Source organism: Ochotona curzoniae, unplaced genomic scaffold (assembly GCF_017591425.1).
Source record: "Ochotona curzoniae isolate NIBS_2020 unplaced genomic scaffold, NIBS_Ocur_1.0 contig_2318, whole genome shotgun sequence".
Lineage (NCBI taxonomy): Eukaryota > Metazoa > Chordata > Mammalia > Lagomorpha > Ochotonidae > Ochotona > Ochotona curzoniae.
This window is the reverse complement of record NW_024465419.1, coordinates 3,936,369-3,954,463: the sequence shown is the minus strand read 5'-3', so window position 1 is coordinate 3,954,463 and position 18,095 is coordinate 3,936,369. Positions and strand designations below refer to the sequence as shown.

At 40.4% G+C, this 18,095-nt stretch overlaps 1 protein-coding gene across 3 annotated transcripts in view; it reads left to right on the top strand.

The window, feature by feature from the left end:
• The window catches only part of RGS20 (regulator of G protein signaling 20), an 84,464-nt gene extending 68,768 nt beyond the window's left edge, over positions 1–15,696 (top strand). For all 3 annotated transcript variants that reach the window (XM_040972572.1, XM_040972571.1, XM_040972573.1), the window contains 3 exons: positions 5,952–6,035; positions 10,297–10,531; positions 14,733–15,696. In XM_040972572.1, the coding sequence (XP_040828506.1) occupies positions 5,952–6,035; positions 10,297–10,531; positions 14,733–14,921 (508 nt within the window). In that variant the 3' untranslated portion in view covers positions 14,922–15,696. The remainder of the gene's footprint in view (positions 1–5,951; positions 6,036–10,296; positions 10,532–14,732) is intronic.
• The last annotated feature ends 2,399 nt before the right edge of the window (positions 15,697–18,095 follow it).

Below are 18,095 nucleotides of genomic sequence, written 5' to 3'. Positions count from 1 at the left end.
TTGTATTAATGAGTTCCTCTTGGGGAAATGGGAGTCAGTTTAGGCTTCATTGGGGGTTTTTAGATAACTGCTCTTTGAGGGAGCTTCAAATAGTGCATGGAAAGGGAGAATTCAAAGTAAGTTCAATTTTAGTGCCAAAAGAGGTGAAATCCATGAGTAGTTTTTCCAATAATATGTAGTTTCTGTAAATTTTTTGAAGAATCTGTGTATGGATCTTTTTTCTTTTCTTTTGGCACCAAAATGAACTTAACTTAGAATTATGTTTTTCAGTAAGTGTTTAAAACGTACTTGTATGCTTAACAGGGTGAAGTACACCAAAAACATAGAAACAAAACAAAATGGGCTGGTGTTCAGCCTGACAATGAAGTGACATTTAAGAATCCTCATCCCGCATCAGAGGGCCTGGGTCCTGTACCTTGCTGCGGCTACTGGCACCAGCTGTTCTGCTAATACACGCCCTGGCAGGCAGCACTGATGGCTTAATCGATGTGGTCCCTGCAGCCCTTGTGGAAGGCCTGGGTGGATTTGCTAGTGTCTAGCTTTAGCTCCCATCAGCTCTGCCTATTGCAAGCATTTGGGGAGTGAACCACTAGAAGTGAGCACTCTTTCTCTTTCCTTTCCGAATAAATAAATAGAAAATGACTTGTTTTTTTTTTTTAATTAAAGGAAGTGTTTAACAATATTACACCAAAAGTAAAATGAAAAAATAGAAAATTAGCAAAAATAATGACAATGCGTTAAACACATCTAGATGTTATAGTGAATAAGAAAATGATGACCAAAAGAAATATAAGCGACAGAAATGGAATAGAAAATATAATCCCCTTGTGCTCCTACTATTAAGGATCAGATAAATAAAAGCTAAATATATAACCTTCTAAATACTGTGCGAACCTAGAAAAGCTATAGCGTTCCTAGGAAAGGATTCAGTGCAGCAGGAATCTGAGTGCCTTTAAAGCACGTGAACAAGAGAACAGAGAATACGCTGCACTATACTTAACACCATTAAATATCATACACTAGAGAAAAAGCAAATTATAAAGAAATAGCCACTATTAACAACTTTTTAACAATTTGTTTATTTTTATTGGAAAATCAGATTTACAGAGAGAAGGAGACAGAAAGATCTTCCATCCACTGGTTCACTCCCCAAGTGACTACACTGGCCAGAGCTGAGCTGATCCAAAGTCAGGAGCCAGGAGCTTCTTCTGGGTCTCCCACGCATATGGGTGCAGGATTCCAAGGCTTTGGACCATTCTCTACTGCCTTCCCATGCCACAGGCAGGGAACTGGATGGGAAGTGGAACAGCCAGGATCCAAACTAGCACCCATATTGAATCCCAGTGTGTGCAGGGTGAGGACTTTAGCCACTAGGCTATTGCACTGGGCCCTATATAATAACTTGTATAGAAAATGTAAAGATACTGTGATGAATGGACTATATGCAAGTATGTCTGTATAAACTTCAAAAAGTTAGTAGAAACGGAACTGAGGAATTTTTATTTTAATGTAGAGTGTTAAAATCTATACATAGCTTTTTTATAATACAGATTTTTTTCACAAAGTTTTTTAAAAACCCTCACACATATGGATTTCAGTATTTTTGCACCAAAGCAAATGTCCTTTAACTTCATTTCCCATGAAATTTCTGATGTTTATAAATATGTATCAATATAGCTATGAATAAGGATAACAAATCAAGGATGGTGGCGATCTCTAGGGTAGAGATCCTGGGAAATGGAATTAGGAAAAAATACACAGCAAATTGCAATCTTTTTCTAATTTAATTCCCTGTACTTTTTTCCCCAACATGGCTGAGATGAAGTGTGTTGTCAAGAAAGCTAAATGGAGGTAGGCATTCAGATGGTTGAGTTACCTGCCACCCCCATGGCAGTGCTTGGGTTCCGTTCCTGACTGCAGGCTGTTGACTCCAGCTTCCTGCCAGTGCAGGCCATGGGAGGACGCCCGGATGGCTCCAGTGCCCTAGCCTGGCTTAGGTTCCCAGCTCCCGGCTACGCTGAACAGCCCGAGCCTCTGCAGGCCTTTGCAGAGTGAACCACGAATGGCAGCTCTCTGTGTCATTCTGCTGCTCAAATGGATATAAATTTTTTAAATAAATTAAAGCAAGGCAAATGGCACCCATTTCTAAGGCTTTGTGATATCTTTCTCAAAGATCTGCTTCACAGACTTAGGTATTTAGGCTTACAGAGGAAGGCATGCAGATTCTTGTTCTCTTGAAAGTCAAGTTTTTTCCTCCATTCTAGAAGGTTGAGGAATTTTTTTCCTCCTTTGTAACTCAAAATTTTACCAAAATGTGTCTCACTGTGGGTCTTGTTTTGCTGACTATTTCTAAAACATGGTGATAAACTGTCTTGGTTTCTATTAGCATTTTCTTGTTCTGCTTTAACACTAACAGTAAATCCATGTACTAAAAACAACAACGAAAAAAAGCATACTCTTTACTTTTTCAAGAACATGTTGTCTCCTTAAAAATATATATATATTCCTACTTAAAATGAGATGTGGAAAGTGCCTAAGCTGAAATGAGTTGTACATAATTTCCTCTCAGTATAGCTTCTAGTTCTCTTACAAATCCTGTGTCAAAGTCATCATGTCTTTTTCCTTTTGCTTTTTCACACCCACTGTGCAGTAATGGGTTCTGCTTACAAAAGCAGCCTAGGAGGTCGCAGGCAGAGAATGGCACCCAGGTGCCTCTCAAGTTTTCTTTTGTTGTGTTCATATTTTAAGAAACCATTGCTTACTGAAACTTTTTGGCCCTGGCACATTGAAAGCAACAAGTCAAAGGGTTCCTGCATTGCAAGATGATTTTTCATCTAAAGAAACGCATAGAACTCAACACACTCTCTTGTTGCACATTCATAAAGCAAGTGTGCTTGAAATTAGACTCTTATATGATGGAATAAGGTTTATTCAGGAAAGATACAATAAAAGTAATGTTGAAAATAATGCAATAGCCATAACAAGACAAAGCAAACTCAGATAACCTCTTTAAACAGTCTAAGAAGTGTATCCAAGAAGAGGCGCAAATAGCCAATTAATACGTGAAAAGATGCTCCATGTCATTTAGCCATCAGCAAAATTCTAGTCAGAAACACAGTGAGATACACTGCTTTCCTAGGTAGCCAGATAGAATAGTAACTACAACAGTTGCAGTGTCAGCAAGGATGTGGAGCGAGTGCAGCCCTTGAGCACAGACTGTAAAAAAGTGTGACCGCTTTGGCAGACAGTCTTGGGAGTTCCTCAAAATGCTAAGAAAAAAATAGTTACCATATAAACAAATAATCACCAGTTAGAAATTGGATGACATTTCGCTTACAATAACAACAAAATACTTGGAATAATTTGCAAAGAAATACACAAATGTGTAGAAGCAACCTCTCCTAAAGATACAGTAGTAAGTTTTGATTATTCTTTCTTGTTTTTTCTGTACACATACCTGCAAATATATAAATTCTCCATTTTGACTGCAATTACAGTGAGGGGAGAGTCATTTTTCCAAGGTTCAGAAAATTCAGAGAAAAAAAACCAAAACACTCCTTTTAGTTTTACTTTATTTACTGTTTTCTAATAAGCCGGTCTATGAAAAGAACTATTATTCTTTTGACCTTTTGATAACAGACATCCTAATGTGTGTGAAGTGAAATCATATAGAGGTTCTGATTTGCATTTTCTTGATGATTAATCATATACCTCTTCATCTGTATGTCTTCTTCAGAGAAATCTTTATTCAGATACCTAGCCCATATTGTTTAAAGATTCACTTATTTTTATTGGGAAGGCAAATTTACAGAGAGAAAGACAGAAAGATTTTCAGTCTGCTACTTCCCTCCCCAAATGGTCGCAACAGCCAGAGCTGAGCTGATGTGATGCCAGGAGTCAGAGCTGAGCTGATCTGATGCCAGGAGTCAGGAGCCTCTTCTGTGTCTGCCATGCAGGAACAGGGTCCCAAGGCTTTGGGCCATCCTCCATTGCTTTCCCAGGCCACAAGCAGGGAGCTGGATGGGAAGTGGGGCAGCTAGGAAATGAACAAGCGCCTTTATGGGATGCCAGCGCTTGCAGGCTGAGGATTAGCCAAATGAGCTATCACACCAGTCCCTCTTTAGCCTTTTTTTAAATTGTTGTTTGTTTTTCCACTATTGAGTTGCCTGAGCTCTTCATTAATTTGAATATTATTACCTTTTACCAGACTTGCAAATGTCTTTTCCCAATCTAAAAGACAGCTGACTGATTGTATCATTTCACTCTCTCTGTCTCTCTGTCTCTCTGTCTCTCTGTCTCTCTCTCTCTCCTGAGGTGGAAGGAAGAAGAAAAGCAGCAAGAAAGGGAGGAAAAGGAAAGGAAGGAAGGAAGGAAAGCAGGAATGACAGGACAGAGAGCTTCCATCCACTTTTTCACTCCCCAAATGTCCACAATAGCTGGGCTAGGGTGGGCCCTGGGGAGAAGCTGGGAACGCAGTCTGAGTCTCATCTGGATTCTAGGCATCACCACTGCCTCCCTGGATCTGCATGGTGGGACGCTTCAGTCTGACCATGCACTGGGAACCAAACCCAGGCACTCATTGTGGGATGTGGATGCCAGCCTAAATGCCTGCTGCCCAGAAATCTCTTAGATTGATGCAATCCTACATACTTTTACTTTTATGGCCTGAATTATTGGTATAATATACACACACACATATATTGTGTATATATATAGCCATTTATATTTATATATATAAATGGCTGCCAAGGTCAATATCCAGGAGCTTTCTCCCATGTTTGCTTTGAGGAGTTTTATGGTATTTTATCCATTTTGAGTTGATATTTGTAAGTGATGTAAGATCCATGCCCGGTTAATTCTTATGCCTGTAGAAACTAAGTTCTGTGAGCACCATTTGTCAAAGAGTCGCTCCATTGCCCCATTTTGTCATCTTAATGCCACTGTCAAAAATTAATTAGTCATATTTCTGACTTTTTGTTTTGTCTCACTGGTCTATATATCTGTTTCAATGCCAGTACCATGCCATTAAGAAAAAGAAACTCCTTATACATTATTGGTTGGAATGTAACTGCTACATTATGAAAAACAATTGACAATTTAGAAGAAGTTAAAAATAGAGCTACCATACAACCCAGAGATCCTTCTAGGTGTATAAGCAAAGGAAATGTCATAGGCATGCATACTTACTTGTTCACTGCAGCATAATCCCTACAGCTAAGATGAGGAAACAGAGCAAGTGTCATCAGTGGACAAATGATTTTTTTTTTAAAAAACCTATGGTATATATTTACAGTGGTATATTATGCAGCTCCCATCACCAAGAAATAAGAGTTTGCCATTTGCTACAACATGAATGAGCCTGAAGGAACATTATTCTAAGTGCAATAAGCCAGACCCAGGAAGATAAATATTGCATAATCTCACTGAGGTGTGAAATTGTTTTTTCCAAGTCAAAATTACAGAGAAAAGAACAAAACAATATAGTTACTGGTAGCAGGCAGAGGAAGAAAACAGGGAGATGCAGATCAGGCGATAGCAGACAGGTGGGATGGCAAAGTCTGGAGGCCAACTGGACAACAAACGACCACAGGTGATACAATTGGACTGTAGACAAGCTTTCTACCAGATGAGTACATTCTAACTGCTCTTGGCACAAAAAGAAAATGACTCATATCAAAACCCTTTCACTCGCTATAAGAGTACTTCAACAATTTGGTGGAAATATGAATTTTTTGGTGTAAAACAGTTTTGAAATTCATGTGTGCAAGCAGTCTCCCAAAAGGTCATTTAAAATGTATTGTATGGAAACACTTTGCAAGGATTTAAAAACCCTCAGGAAGAGGAAGAAAGTCCACTCGGAGATCTGAAATTCTCTTTAAAATATTTGTATAGCATCCTTCCTGGATACAGACTAATGTGGATTCAACAGGTACTTGTCTTTTCTCCTCCAGTCTCACTGTTCGAAACCAGGACCAGAGACTCACCACAGCTTCCCGTGAATTCAGAGTGGCAGAACTCCCACCCTGTGAAGAAAGGTGAGGTCTCATGCCTATTGAGAAAGTTAAACTTGCTCTTTTTTTTCTCTCTCTCACTGTAATTTGCAATTTTGTAATATCAAATCATATTGTGGCAGCCCATTTCCCCTCTGTGTAAACTCCTTTTTAACTTAATGTACAAAGGGGAAATAAGTCAGTTCCATTATCCACCCAATCCCTTGCTACTAATAAATATAAATGAATGTTTCTAGACAAGACAGATGATGTTACTTTATTTTAATACATATAATTTGCTCAGCAAAATTAAAGACCACATGTTTGTCTTTAATTTTAGCATGTTTGGTTTTCAGGAGAGTTTAAGAGACCCGTTTCTTCTACTAGAAACGCAGATTACAGAGGAGGAAAAGCAAGAGACAAAGAGATCTTTCATTTGCTGTTTTACTTCCCCAGATGCCCACAACAGCCAGGGCTAGACCAGGCCAGAGCCAGGAGCTTGGACTGTTACCCAGGTCTTCCACATGAGTGCAGGAACCCAAGTACTTGGGTCATCATCAGCTGCCTCTCAGGTAGCTGGGTTGGAAACCAAAGTGCTGGAACTCCATCTGGCACGCTGATACAAGATGTGGATTTTGTCAGTGGCAGCCAATGCTGTTGTGGCACATTGCTCACGTTCATGCTTTTCTTATGGCAAATTTATACTACATAATCATTTTCTAAGTATTCTGAGGGTGAGGGAGTCACCGAGTTTACATATTACTTATCTTTGTAAATTGCCTTTTTTTCTTCTTGTATTATCAGTTGATTTACCTTCTCTTAGTTATACTTGTTCTTGGGATTATGTCTTTTTTTTTTTTTAATATTGCTTACATGGTTGAGTGGGATGCATGTGCATTGGGCCTCATTAGGATGGGGAGGGTTGAGATATGGAGGAAGGTGAGTGGGACAAATGTTTCTGTTTTTTTGTTTGTTTTTCTCCTGTGTCTGCAGAGAGGGAAGGCGAGGGATACTCCTAGCAGTCAGACTATATCAATATAGGGGATAGTCATTTGATGATGCCTTGGAGTTCCTGATGGGAGAAAAATGTTTCAAGAGTGTTACTTGGATGGTTCTTAAATGTTGTCAGCTTCATTGCACCAGGGTTAAGAAAATCTTATCAAGGTTTACTGGTTGACGGCATCCACGTTAGTGCATCCACAGACCCAGACATTTGCTGTAAAGCTTGGCCAGGAGAGTTGTTCAACCTTTTCTACTTTCCATCCTCTGACGAGATGCTCTACCTCCTCTGCTGGCCTAGCTGAGCTGTCCACTGTGTGCAGCTGGGCATGCTATCTACTGGGTGGACAGCATGCCCAGCTGCACACAGCATACTGAGGAGGTCCAGTCCTGACACGTACATTCCAAGGTCAGACCACATTTATTGTGATTTTCCCTGTGGCCAGGTTTTGAGTTCAACAACCTAGTTGGGGAATCCCTAAAGAAATCTTACCTGTGTACACCAGCAATTGCAGGGTCAGGTTTGATCTATCAACCAGCTATCCCATTTCCTGGTGGTTGCAACTGTCTGGTGAATTCCATCCCCAGCCTCATCTCTTGCCTATTGAAGATCAACCAAATATGAGCTGTTCATCTACAAGAAAACCAAACTGAAATGAAGCTGCCCACTGAAAAGAGAGCCGGTGGAAACAACAGCCAGATGTAGAGTACAGAAGAATTCAGGTGTTAGAATGAACCACAAGACATTTTATGTAAAGAAATGAAAGTTAAATTCTCAAAAACAAGTCAGAAAAATTCAGCTACCAAAGCCGGTCCAGGAAGCTGTGACACTGCTCAGTTTGCATGATGTCCTGCTGGGGAAACTGTACTTAAGATTGCTTGGCATGTTTTGTTCTTAATTTTTTTTTAATTAATTAATTTGTTATTTATTTTTTATTTTACTATCCACTGATACAGTTCCCGAGGCTCTGGGATTTCCCTTGCCTTCTCTACCTTACCTTACCACTTCCCCGCTGATTTCCTCCATATCATTATAATAGTATGGTCCTTCACAGTCAGTCTTAAGTCCATCATTCTGCTATTCAAGGGTACCCTGACATTGTAGGCATGGACGGTTTTCTTCTTAAAATAAAATTCACAAACATCAAGCCATGTGAAAGCTTGCAAATCAGTGGATTTTAGTATATTCATAATATTACTACACTACAAAAAGAAACACCATACCTGTTAGCAATGTACGTGTTGTTTACCTGAGAATGTGAACCTACCATTGTCTCAAAAATTTTTAAAAAGTAAGAAAACAGTTATATGTGGTTGTCAAAAGATAAACAATATTTAAATTAAAAAGTAATCTGTCTTCTAAGAGTCTAACACTTTGGGGAGATTTTTTTTTTTTCATTGAAAGAGCAGAGTTACAGAGACAGAGTCTGCTGTTTCTATCCCCAGATGGCCAGAGTTGAGCTGATCCAAAGCCAGGAGCCAAGAGCCTCATTAGGATCTCCCATATGGGTACAGGGTTCCAAAGCCATGGACCATCTTCCAGTGCTTTCCCACAGCATAAGCAGGGAGCAGATCAGAAGTGGAGCAGCTAGAACTTGAACCAATGCCTATATGGGATGCCAGTGCCACAGCAAGAGGCCTAGCTTGCTATGCCACTGTACTGGCCCCTAATTTAACGTTCTTTGTTAATTACCAGGAAGATTCACTGAAAAGGGATAATGTGGAAATCATAAAAATAAAAAATCATTGGCCAGGGATGGACATTTGGCCTAGTGGTGAAGACGCAGTTAGGATGCCTGCATCCCAACGGAAGTGCCTTGGGTCGAGCCCTGACTCCAGCTCCTGATTGCAGCTTCCTGCTATGCTTGTATTGCTTCTATGAAAACCTGCATCTAACCATTTGAAAAGACATGCTTCTCATGTATACATTAACTCAACCTTTTACAGTAATTGACCAAGTATCACCTCCTAAATGACTCAATAAATGTCTAATCATTATGAAATAAGCTAGCCTTTCTGCCTACCCTGGGAGGCATGCGGTCAAGCGCTGGGCTTCCAGACACACTTGTGGAGACTTAGACCGAAGTCCAGGCTGCTGGCTTTGGCCTACTACATTGGATGAGTGAAACAGCAGATGGAAAAACCTTTTTGTCATGCTATAAAATACTTCGTTTTTCTTTTTTTAAGGAAAGGGAGAGATATATGGGTTTTTTTTTTTTTTAAGAGAAGGGAGAAACTTATGGGATATATTTATCTGAGGACAGATGAATATCTAGTATATATAATATATGGGATATATTTATCCTTAAATAAATATATAACCCTAAATGTTTCTAATAGTGAAAAAGAAGAACCAATCATTACTGAACTAAATATCAAAATTAAGAATATGCACAAAGAAGGTGGGAAAAATATATATATTACATGTAATATCTAAACAGAAATTAATGAAATAAAAAACACATACAATGAAGATAACAAGGGAAAAGCTGATTCTTTAAAAAATATATACTAGGATTTCCTTTGTTGTGATTGGTCAAAAAACAGAAGTGTAATTTAAACAGTTAGGAATGAAAATGGAGATTTACTAGCTCTCTGGCAGAAATTATTAACATGATAACATTAGAAACAGATAATGCCAATGAACATGATCATTTAGATCCTGATCAAATTCTTAGATAGGAGGAAAATAGTAAAACGCATGCAAGAAGAAATCAAAGAACAGACCAGTCCTAGGGTTGCAGGTGGCAGGGAGAAGCAGCGACTATGACTGCGATGTCCTGGTTCATCAAGGTAAACGCGATGATGGCCACCCATCATTACTTGCATTTACCTGACTAACATTCCTTTCCCTTTGTCCAATTTTTTAAAATATAATATAGATACTGTCCGCTGTTGTTTGTGATGTTCAGCATTGCTAAGGCTGACTTAGAAGTGTCCTGAGTGTTTGTAGGGAGTTTGGGGTCAGATGATTGGGTGTTTTCCTTTCCTTTTGTAACTTCAGATTATTGCCAGAATATGTCCAGCCGTAAGCAAGTATGTTTTTAACAGTGATGTTAACAACTTGGTGTGTAAGCATTTGGTCAGTAGCCACACAACCAGGCAAATCAATTTGAAATGTGAACTTGTGTAGTTTCGCTGAAGACTTGAGGAAATGGGAATAATCTCCTCCTCTTCCCTTCTAATAGGGTCAAGTTCACATACTTTCGTTCTGGGAGTTGGGGGAAGATACAGTTCCCATGATGTAGCTCAGATTCACAACCAATAACACATCTCCTCTGCTCCCTTTCTTTTGGTCTCCTCTAAGCCCAAGTCCTACACTAGAGGAAGTCCATGCCTGGGCTCAATCCTTCGACAACTTGATGGTCACCCCAGCGGGAAGGAACGCCTTTCGGGAATTCCTCCGCACAGAATTCAGTGAAGAAAACATGCTTTTCTGGATGGCCTGTGAAGAACTGAAAAAAGAAACGAATAAAAGCGTTATTGAAGAGAAAGCCAGGATAATATATGAAGACTACATTTCTATTCTGTCTCCTAAAGAGGTGTGTTCCCACCTGTTGTTTTCTTCTGGGGTCCACTGTAGTCATAGCTACCCAAAAATGCTGAAAAGCATTCTATTCACCTTTACAACCAGGGTTCTAGAGATGGGCTCCAGATAACCCTCTGAAATCTGTGGGGAGAAAAATGCACCTTTTGGGAGTCTCCACACCTTTTCACTAGATTTTCCAGAATAGAGAGTCTAGACATCTCTCTAATAGCACTGTTTAGAGATATTGCACCATAAAGACATCTTAAACAATACACTATCCTGAGCCAAGTCTGTCCCAGGTATCTTTATGTTAGAGTTGCACATGGCTGATAGGAAAATGAGCTGCCAGCAGGTTCTCCAAGACATCCTTCGCCTATCAGAGAAATCATCAGAGTGAAACAGAGGCAAGTTTCCACCTTTCAGAGCTGTAGTTTCTTTAGATCCAAAGTCTGGGAGACTAGGTTGCTCTCAATTGTCGATGCTCTATGGGTTGAATGCTAAAAATCGCTTGTTAGTTCCTAGCATGTATTGCTAGGAATGCAAGGCTAATAAAGCAAGACCTCATGAGTCAAAAGGCTCCCCGAGAGGTGAGCAGACAGGTGATGCCCCCAGTTGGGTCAGTTCACCATTTGCATTGGGCTGGGGAGAAAGCTGTTCACAGTAGGACAAGCTCAGATTGAAGGGAAAAGGACTCTAGGAGGTCGCCAAGGGACTAATGACAATGCAAAGGAGATGAGCAGAAACAGTGACGAGGGCATCCCAAGAGAATTGGACTAGAAGAGCCAGGGATGAGAGTGTGCGACTGCAGGTACAGTAGGAGTAGAAATGCATCGTTGTGCCTGAAGAGGCCAGTGTCAACTAGACTCGTAGGGCTGGGTGGAAAGCAGGAGGAAATTTAGAGAGAGGATGGTTTGAGAGCACTGGAGAGGTTTGGCTGCCACGCTAAGGTTTTCTGATTTGATCCTAGATATCCTAGATATTTGATCTAGGGATATCCTAGAACTTTAGCCTGATAGAAGGAGGGCACTTTAAAAAGTTTGCAAAACAGTGGATTTAAAGGGTAAAGCGATATTGTCATCCAGGAATAATTTTCCAAATGTGTTTTCCATGACCTTTTGGAAAACTCCTTGTCTTATCACCTGTGCATTTTAAAAGATAAACATGGCAGCAGACCAGATTAGATCAGAAGCAGAGGACAGTGAGGGGACTAATTTAGTAACCAGCATGGTTAGCGTCAGGTAATTACGATGCCTCTGGTCTAAGCAGACTACCTGGTGGGGTATTTGGTTAAAACTGTGCAGACATGAAGGGGAGGAAGAGTAGGAGAAAAGCAGTAGGGCTCCATGTGGCATACCGAAGTTTGCATATAGGATGCTTAGTGAATGTACCTAAATAAAGTCTGGACAGCTATTTCCATGTGATATTCATAAAAAAAAAAATCAAGAGAATTTGTTCTTGCACTTATAGCTTCCACAGATTTTTGTTTTGTCATGATTTTCCTTTTCATTAGTATGTAGCTATCCTTGGTTATCCCTGGGGACTTGGTCCCAGCATTCCTTGCAGATAGCAACTCTAGATGTGCAAGTTCTTTGTTTGGAATGGCACAGTGTTTGCATATAATCTGCATACACCATCCTGTATATTTTTGTCATCCTTAAATTGCTTACAATACTTAATAGAAGTAAATGAGATGTGAAGGGTTGTTATGCTGTGTTCTGCAGGGACTAAAGACCAACATGCCTGTACATGCTCAGTACAGATGCTATTTTTAATATATTTTTGGTATTTTCAATTTGTGGAGGTGGAAGTTGCAAATACGAGGGCAAACTCTACAACTAAAGATGAAAAAATCTTAGCAAACTTATGACGTGAAAAAAAAGATCTGAAAATTAACCCTTTCCCCTCAAAGAAAAACATGTTACTTGAAATGTAAAACTTGGAGAAAAAAGTACATAGATTTAGGGGTCACATAAGCTTGGGCTCTAACCCCACTTTTCACTTTGCTGCGTGTTTCTTACCTGCTCTGCACCTGTTTCCTTCTGTGTGCAGATGGGATATCACACTTACCTGCAGATTGCGGAGGAATGGGAAGCTATCCATTAGTTGTTGGCAAATTGGCATAAACATAGGCAGTGCTCTTGTGGACCTAGGGGTCCAGCCTGGGTCCCCAGAGGCTTCAACCCAAGGAACAGTTGGCTCACAGAGAGAGTCTTCTTTGAAGGTCCTAAGGAATAATGTTCTGTTTGCACCTTAGCTGCTTGTGAACTGGAAGAATTTCTGTTTGCTGTAGCAACTTAGGCCCTTTTCCTAACAAGGGCAGAAACTCTCCTCCTTTTGGTCAGCGGTGGGTACTGACCATTCTTCTTTGTTCACAGACAGTCCTCACAAGCACTGACCCTTACATTCAGAAAGTGGATAGTGAGGATCACCTGGTGGCAAATGCTGCCTTAGGGAAAAGCTCAGGGCCACCTCTACCTCTTTGCTGTGGGGAATGACCTGAAGCAGAAATAGATTCAATCAGGTAAGATTCAGGGAAAGGGTGCTTAACAAAGACAGGATAAGTCTAGCTGAAGGCTGAAATGGCTCAGAATGACTCTTGCATGAAATGGTGTGGTGGAGCTGGAGAACTGGCGGAAGCCATCCACTGAAGCCTTAGAAACTCATCCTTAGGAAAAAGCTTTGGACTGGATTCTGAGCACACTGACAAGCCAGGGCAAGGGCTGAAGCTGGGGCATCAGGATGATGATCTCGCCTTAGAGTTCCTAGCCAAGCCATGGAGTGTAGAGAGCAGGCAAGTAGGAGGCTATTGGGCAAATCCAGCAGGAAATGGTAAGCGACCTCCACAAAGTCATGGCAGAGAGAAGGGAAGAGGTGGACAGATTTAGAGTGTTGAGGTTCGGTCAATGGGACTTTTTGACGCAACAGACAACCACAGGGAGAAGGAAGCATAAGGAGGAATCTGAATTGGGTAGGGATAGATTATTTCATTCCTTCCTAAACTGGACAGATGTGAAGATACCAGGACTCAGCTTTGGATGCGTCAGGTTTGAGGTGTCTGAGGGTAAGTCAGATCTTCTGGGAGAAGGCGGCGATACGCAGAGAACTTCAGAAATTCAAGTATAAGGTGCATTGATTTGGTGCATGTGAGGTGTCTCCAAAAAGTTTACAGGAAAATGCACATTATGAAAAAGTACAGATTTCAGAATTTTTTCCACTAAAAACAAACGTAGCTTTTCATTCCATAAACTGGAAGGCCCACACATGCAACAGGAAAGATAGATTATTGAAGTGAAGATTTAAGTGAATGACTTAGTAATTTTGGTTTTAGTCTTACATTATAGTACATTCACCGCATGGTAGTAGAGCCCACATCGCCAACTGGAGCAGAGATGATCCAGCTGAAGTTCCTTACGCAGGAGAGACGTGCGAGTTCATCTTCACTGCACTGGCCTGCATTTCTGTCCATTTGTTGTCTGCAGAGACTGAACCCTGTGACGTGCTCTGGGCTGAGATGGTCGTGTCCAGGATGAACAAAACATCTGGGCAATAAAAGCTTCCATTTCCCAAGGTCTGCTCAATGGATTCCAAACGCATTGGGAAAATTCTCATGAAAAAAACATATAGAAACTACTGTCCTCCTCATGCCACTTTACAGGAGGAGCGCATTAGGACAAGGAGTTTACTATGCCCAAAGCCCATAAGTCAGCAGTGACAGAGCTGGGATTTAAACATAGGAGCACCTGTTGCCCATAAGACATTTCAGAGCTGTGCGCAAGTGCTCCATTCCCAGAAATCTGTCACTGGACCCTGGCTGGACAGAAGCCTGGGACTTCGGTCCTTGTGTTATTAAGAAATTAGCAAGAGGTAAATCTGTGCACGCCACTCTCTTTTCCTTAAAAGAATGTTGTGGTTTTCTGAATCAGTGGGATCTGTGCCAGCATAACTTCAAATTTGTGAGAACTACAAATTCTCAAGACCCTCCCTCAGCCCCCACAGTCAGATGCTGGCGCTAGCTCGGCCCTCCAGCAACTGCTGAGGCCCGAGAAATCTAAAGATGATGCCTCTTGGCGATGTGTTTGGTTTCTCTTTAGCAATCTGGATTTTTGAAGGACTTTGGCTTGGAACGTTTGAAAAGGAGAACAAGGTAACGGGAGTTTGAAATGAATTGACCAAGAGAAGAATCTAATGCAGCTCTTGTTTCTTTCTTTTGGCAGGTCAGCTTGGACTCCCGGGTCAGAGAAGTCATCAACAGGAACATGGTGGAGCCATCGCAACACATATTTGATGATGCTCAACTCCAGATTTATACCCTAATGCACAGAGACTCATACCCACGGTTCATGAACTCTGCTCTTTATAAGGACTTGCTTCAGTCCTTAGCGGAGAAATCAGTCGAAGCATAAGCATTTTAAAATAATATTTATTATTAATAAAATAATAAAACAGTTGCTCATGGACTGCACCTAGCACGGGGAACTTAGCAGTAGTGCCATCTGCTGGAGTAACAACTGTTGTGGAGTAACAACAGAAGCTTCCTGTGACAGCTCTATATTCACAGTGTAAACTGCAGCCACCATTAGCGATACTTTCGGAAAAACAGAAATTCAGCTGTTTTAGAGTGTATTTTACAGTAACAGTAGTATGTTCTCAATGGTAAGGGATACACCGAAAGATGCCCTACTGCCTGGAGCATGTACATCCAGAGGAGCAAATAGGACCATTTTGTTTTGCATGAGATCAATAACTGATTACTCTCCCCTCAAAGAACACATGTTCAAGTGCTCCTTAGCTACCTACCCCTTCCTTCCATCACTTACCAGTGCCATCCTGGTACCTGAACTCACATTTTATAAAGATGTGACCATCTGCTTTAAAACTGGTATGCCACCGATGTTACAGTATGTGTGTGTTTGCAGACACATTGATGTGTGTATAGCTCTACACGGTCACAGTGAAGCACTGTGTTCTTAGCTGAGTCAGTTTCAAATGTCTGGTAAGGGAACAGGGCTTAGAAAATTCTTTTCTGGAAAACTTAACATTATTTTGTCAATCTAAAAGATGAATGTTAAAATTCATGATTTGGTCTTGTTCAGCCTGTACTTCAAAACAAGTACATTTTCATTTTTATTACCAAGAGATATGGGCATTTTCACTATTTACAAAAATAAAGCACAAGAATTTTATCTCAGTCCTATTTTGCTGTGTAAAAATTGGGGAAATATAAGGTTAAGCAGGTTGGAATGCATGCAAGTTACATGCAGCCTATCTTTTAGCCCCTTTTAGACTAACACTCTTTAGATCATGGTAATTTTATCATATGTAAATGGCATAACTTCATGGCTTATGAGTGAAAATGATGTGTAAATCTCAAACTCCTTGAAATAACCATCTGTCTTGAACTGGAAAGATGTACAAAATCTGGAACGTGAGCAGGTTAGAAATTAATTTGCAAGAAACCTATACATCATAAGGGATTTGCTCTCCTCTTGCTCATGTCCTTCACCTGATCCTTCAACAGCCTGATTGGTCTCCCCACTTAATTCAAGTTCCATCCCTAAGGCCCTCTCCCTCTCTCAGCAAACCATCTCACTTCTTCCTTCACTATGAAAATTGTGCCTCCAATTTCCCTCAACTTATGCAACCTATGAATGCATATAGATGAGCATCTGTTCTCATTTCCTTCAACCCCGTTCCACAAAATAAGTTATTCTTTCCTTCTTTTCCAGATAAAAATCCCTTACATGGGCTTTGATTTCATATCTGCTGATTTTTAACTGAACCAAGAGGGTTATTAAGTCATAAATCCAATCCTCTAGTAGTTAATATTCAAGTGAGGAAGACAGACATTTCAATAGCAACTGTAGGGTAGTATAGTAGATTCCAAAAAGCGGTAGACAGTTATAGGAGCCTCGAAACAATATGGGAAGCTAATAGTGTAGGTAATCACTAAAGCCAAGAAACAAAACACAGAAGACTGTATGTACTTCAAAGTGCTGGGGACGCAAGGGAACATACCCACAACTAAGTGATCAAAATGTGTCCAGTCATGGACATGCTGAGTGAAGGGACTATAATACAATAAAAAGAGAGGTCAAAAAACAAGCTAGGGGAGGACTGGGTGGTCAAGATTCCAAGCTGCAGCATCAATTTGAGATTTTCAGCACACCGACTGCTGTCATCACTGGGAGAATTAGAGCATGAGAAAGGAGCTCTGAGGATAACCCCGGGTAAGGAAGAAGCAAGGCACAAGAGTGTCGGGAGATTTAGAAGGCTTCGTCGTCTCATACAGGGAGTCAGATGTGTGGGAAGGTGGCAGGGTCTTCAAGGAGGCATGAGAGGTCACTGAACAGATCTCAACAAATTTAATACTGAAATCATCCCAAGTGTCATTTCTGATCACAATGATATTAAACTAAAAATCAAAGTATTCAAACCAATTCTGGGAGGTGATGGGAATGGTCTTCAACAGTCTCTAAGGGCTTGTGAAGGACTAGGCAACCAATTGTGCTTACTGAATCTAAACAACAAAATATACATTTATAAAACAGTCTTTGTCAGTGAAGATAGTACTGCCTTACACAAGTCAAACAGTAAAGCTGTGGATTTGGGTGTTTTTTTGTTGTCATTGTGGCTAATGAACTTGGAGCTAACCAATTTAAGCTTGCTTTCCTGATGTGGGTACAAAATTGTGAACCTATATAGAATATAACCAAATAGTGGGTGGTTTTGGTTTTTTGTTGTTGTTTTGTTTTTTTAGTATTGTTGACTTAATTCCATGGGGGATGAAACTGTGGACTTAACATTATAGTACACCTGTTTGGATTAACTATCCCATAGAAGTATATTGCAAAGGCAAATAAACAGGCGCTAAATGTGATTAGCTCAAGAATGCAAAGCCTAAATTTAAAAATTTTAATTACTTAGTTAAACACAAGTTTTTTTTTTAAATGGGAAGATGATCAGCTAGCATTTGATCTGTTGAATCTGCTTTAATTAAAAAAAAAAAAAATTGAGGGACATAATGGCCATCCATCTCCCTCTCCGTGGTAAGCCTCATGGTGACCAACAAAAAAATTACCTGTGGAAAATGGACGGAATAAAAAACATTCAAAGCACATCACTATAAAAAAAGTCAACTAACTATAAAAGAAGACAGGAAAAGTAACAGAGCGCCAAGACAGAAAACAATCAACAAGAAAGCAAAACAAATACTGTGCTATTAACATTTACTTTAAATGCAAGTAGATTCAACTTCCCAATCAAGAGGCAGAGTGCTTGAATAGATTTTTTAAAAATCTAAACTCTCTATGCTGTTAGGTGTACATAAGACACTCCTTTGTTTTATTTTGATGATGTTTCTGTAGTTGACCAGAGTGACAAGTATCAAGGGTTAGGGAAAAGTGGATGAGACCATTGTTCCCAAATTTTCTTTTTCTTCCTTCTGTATCTGGTGGGAACGGGGAGATGAGGAAAGAAGTGGCACCTAGCCTCCCAACAGCCTCAGCACCAAGGGATAGGGAACAGCCACCCAATGTCATCCCTGGGACCCCAATGTAGAGCATGCTCTGAGAGTTCTG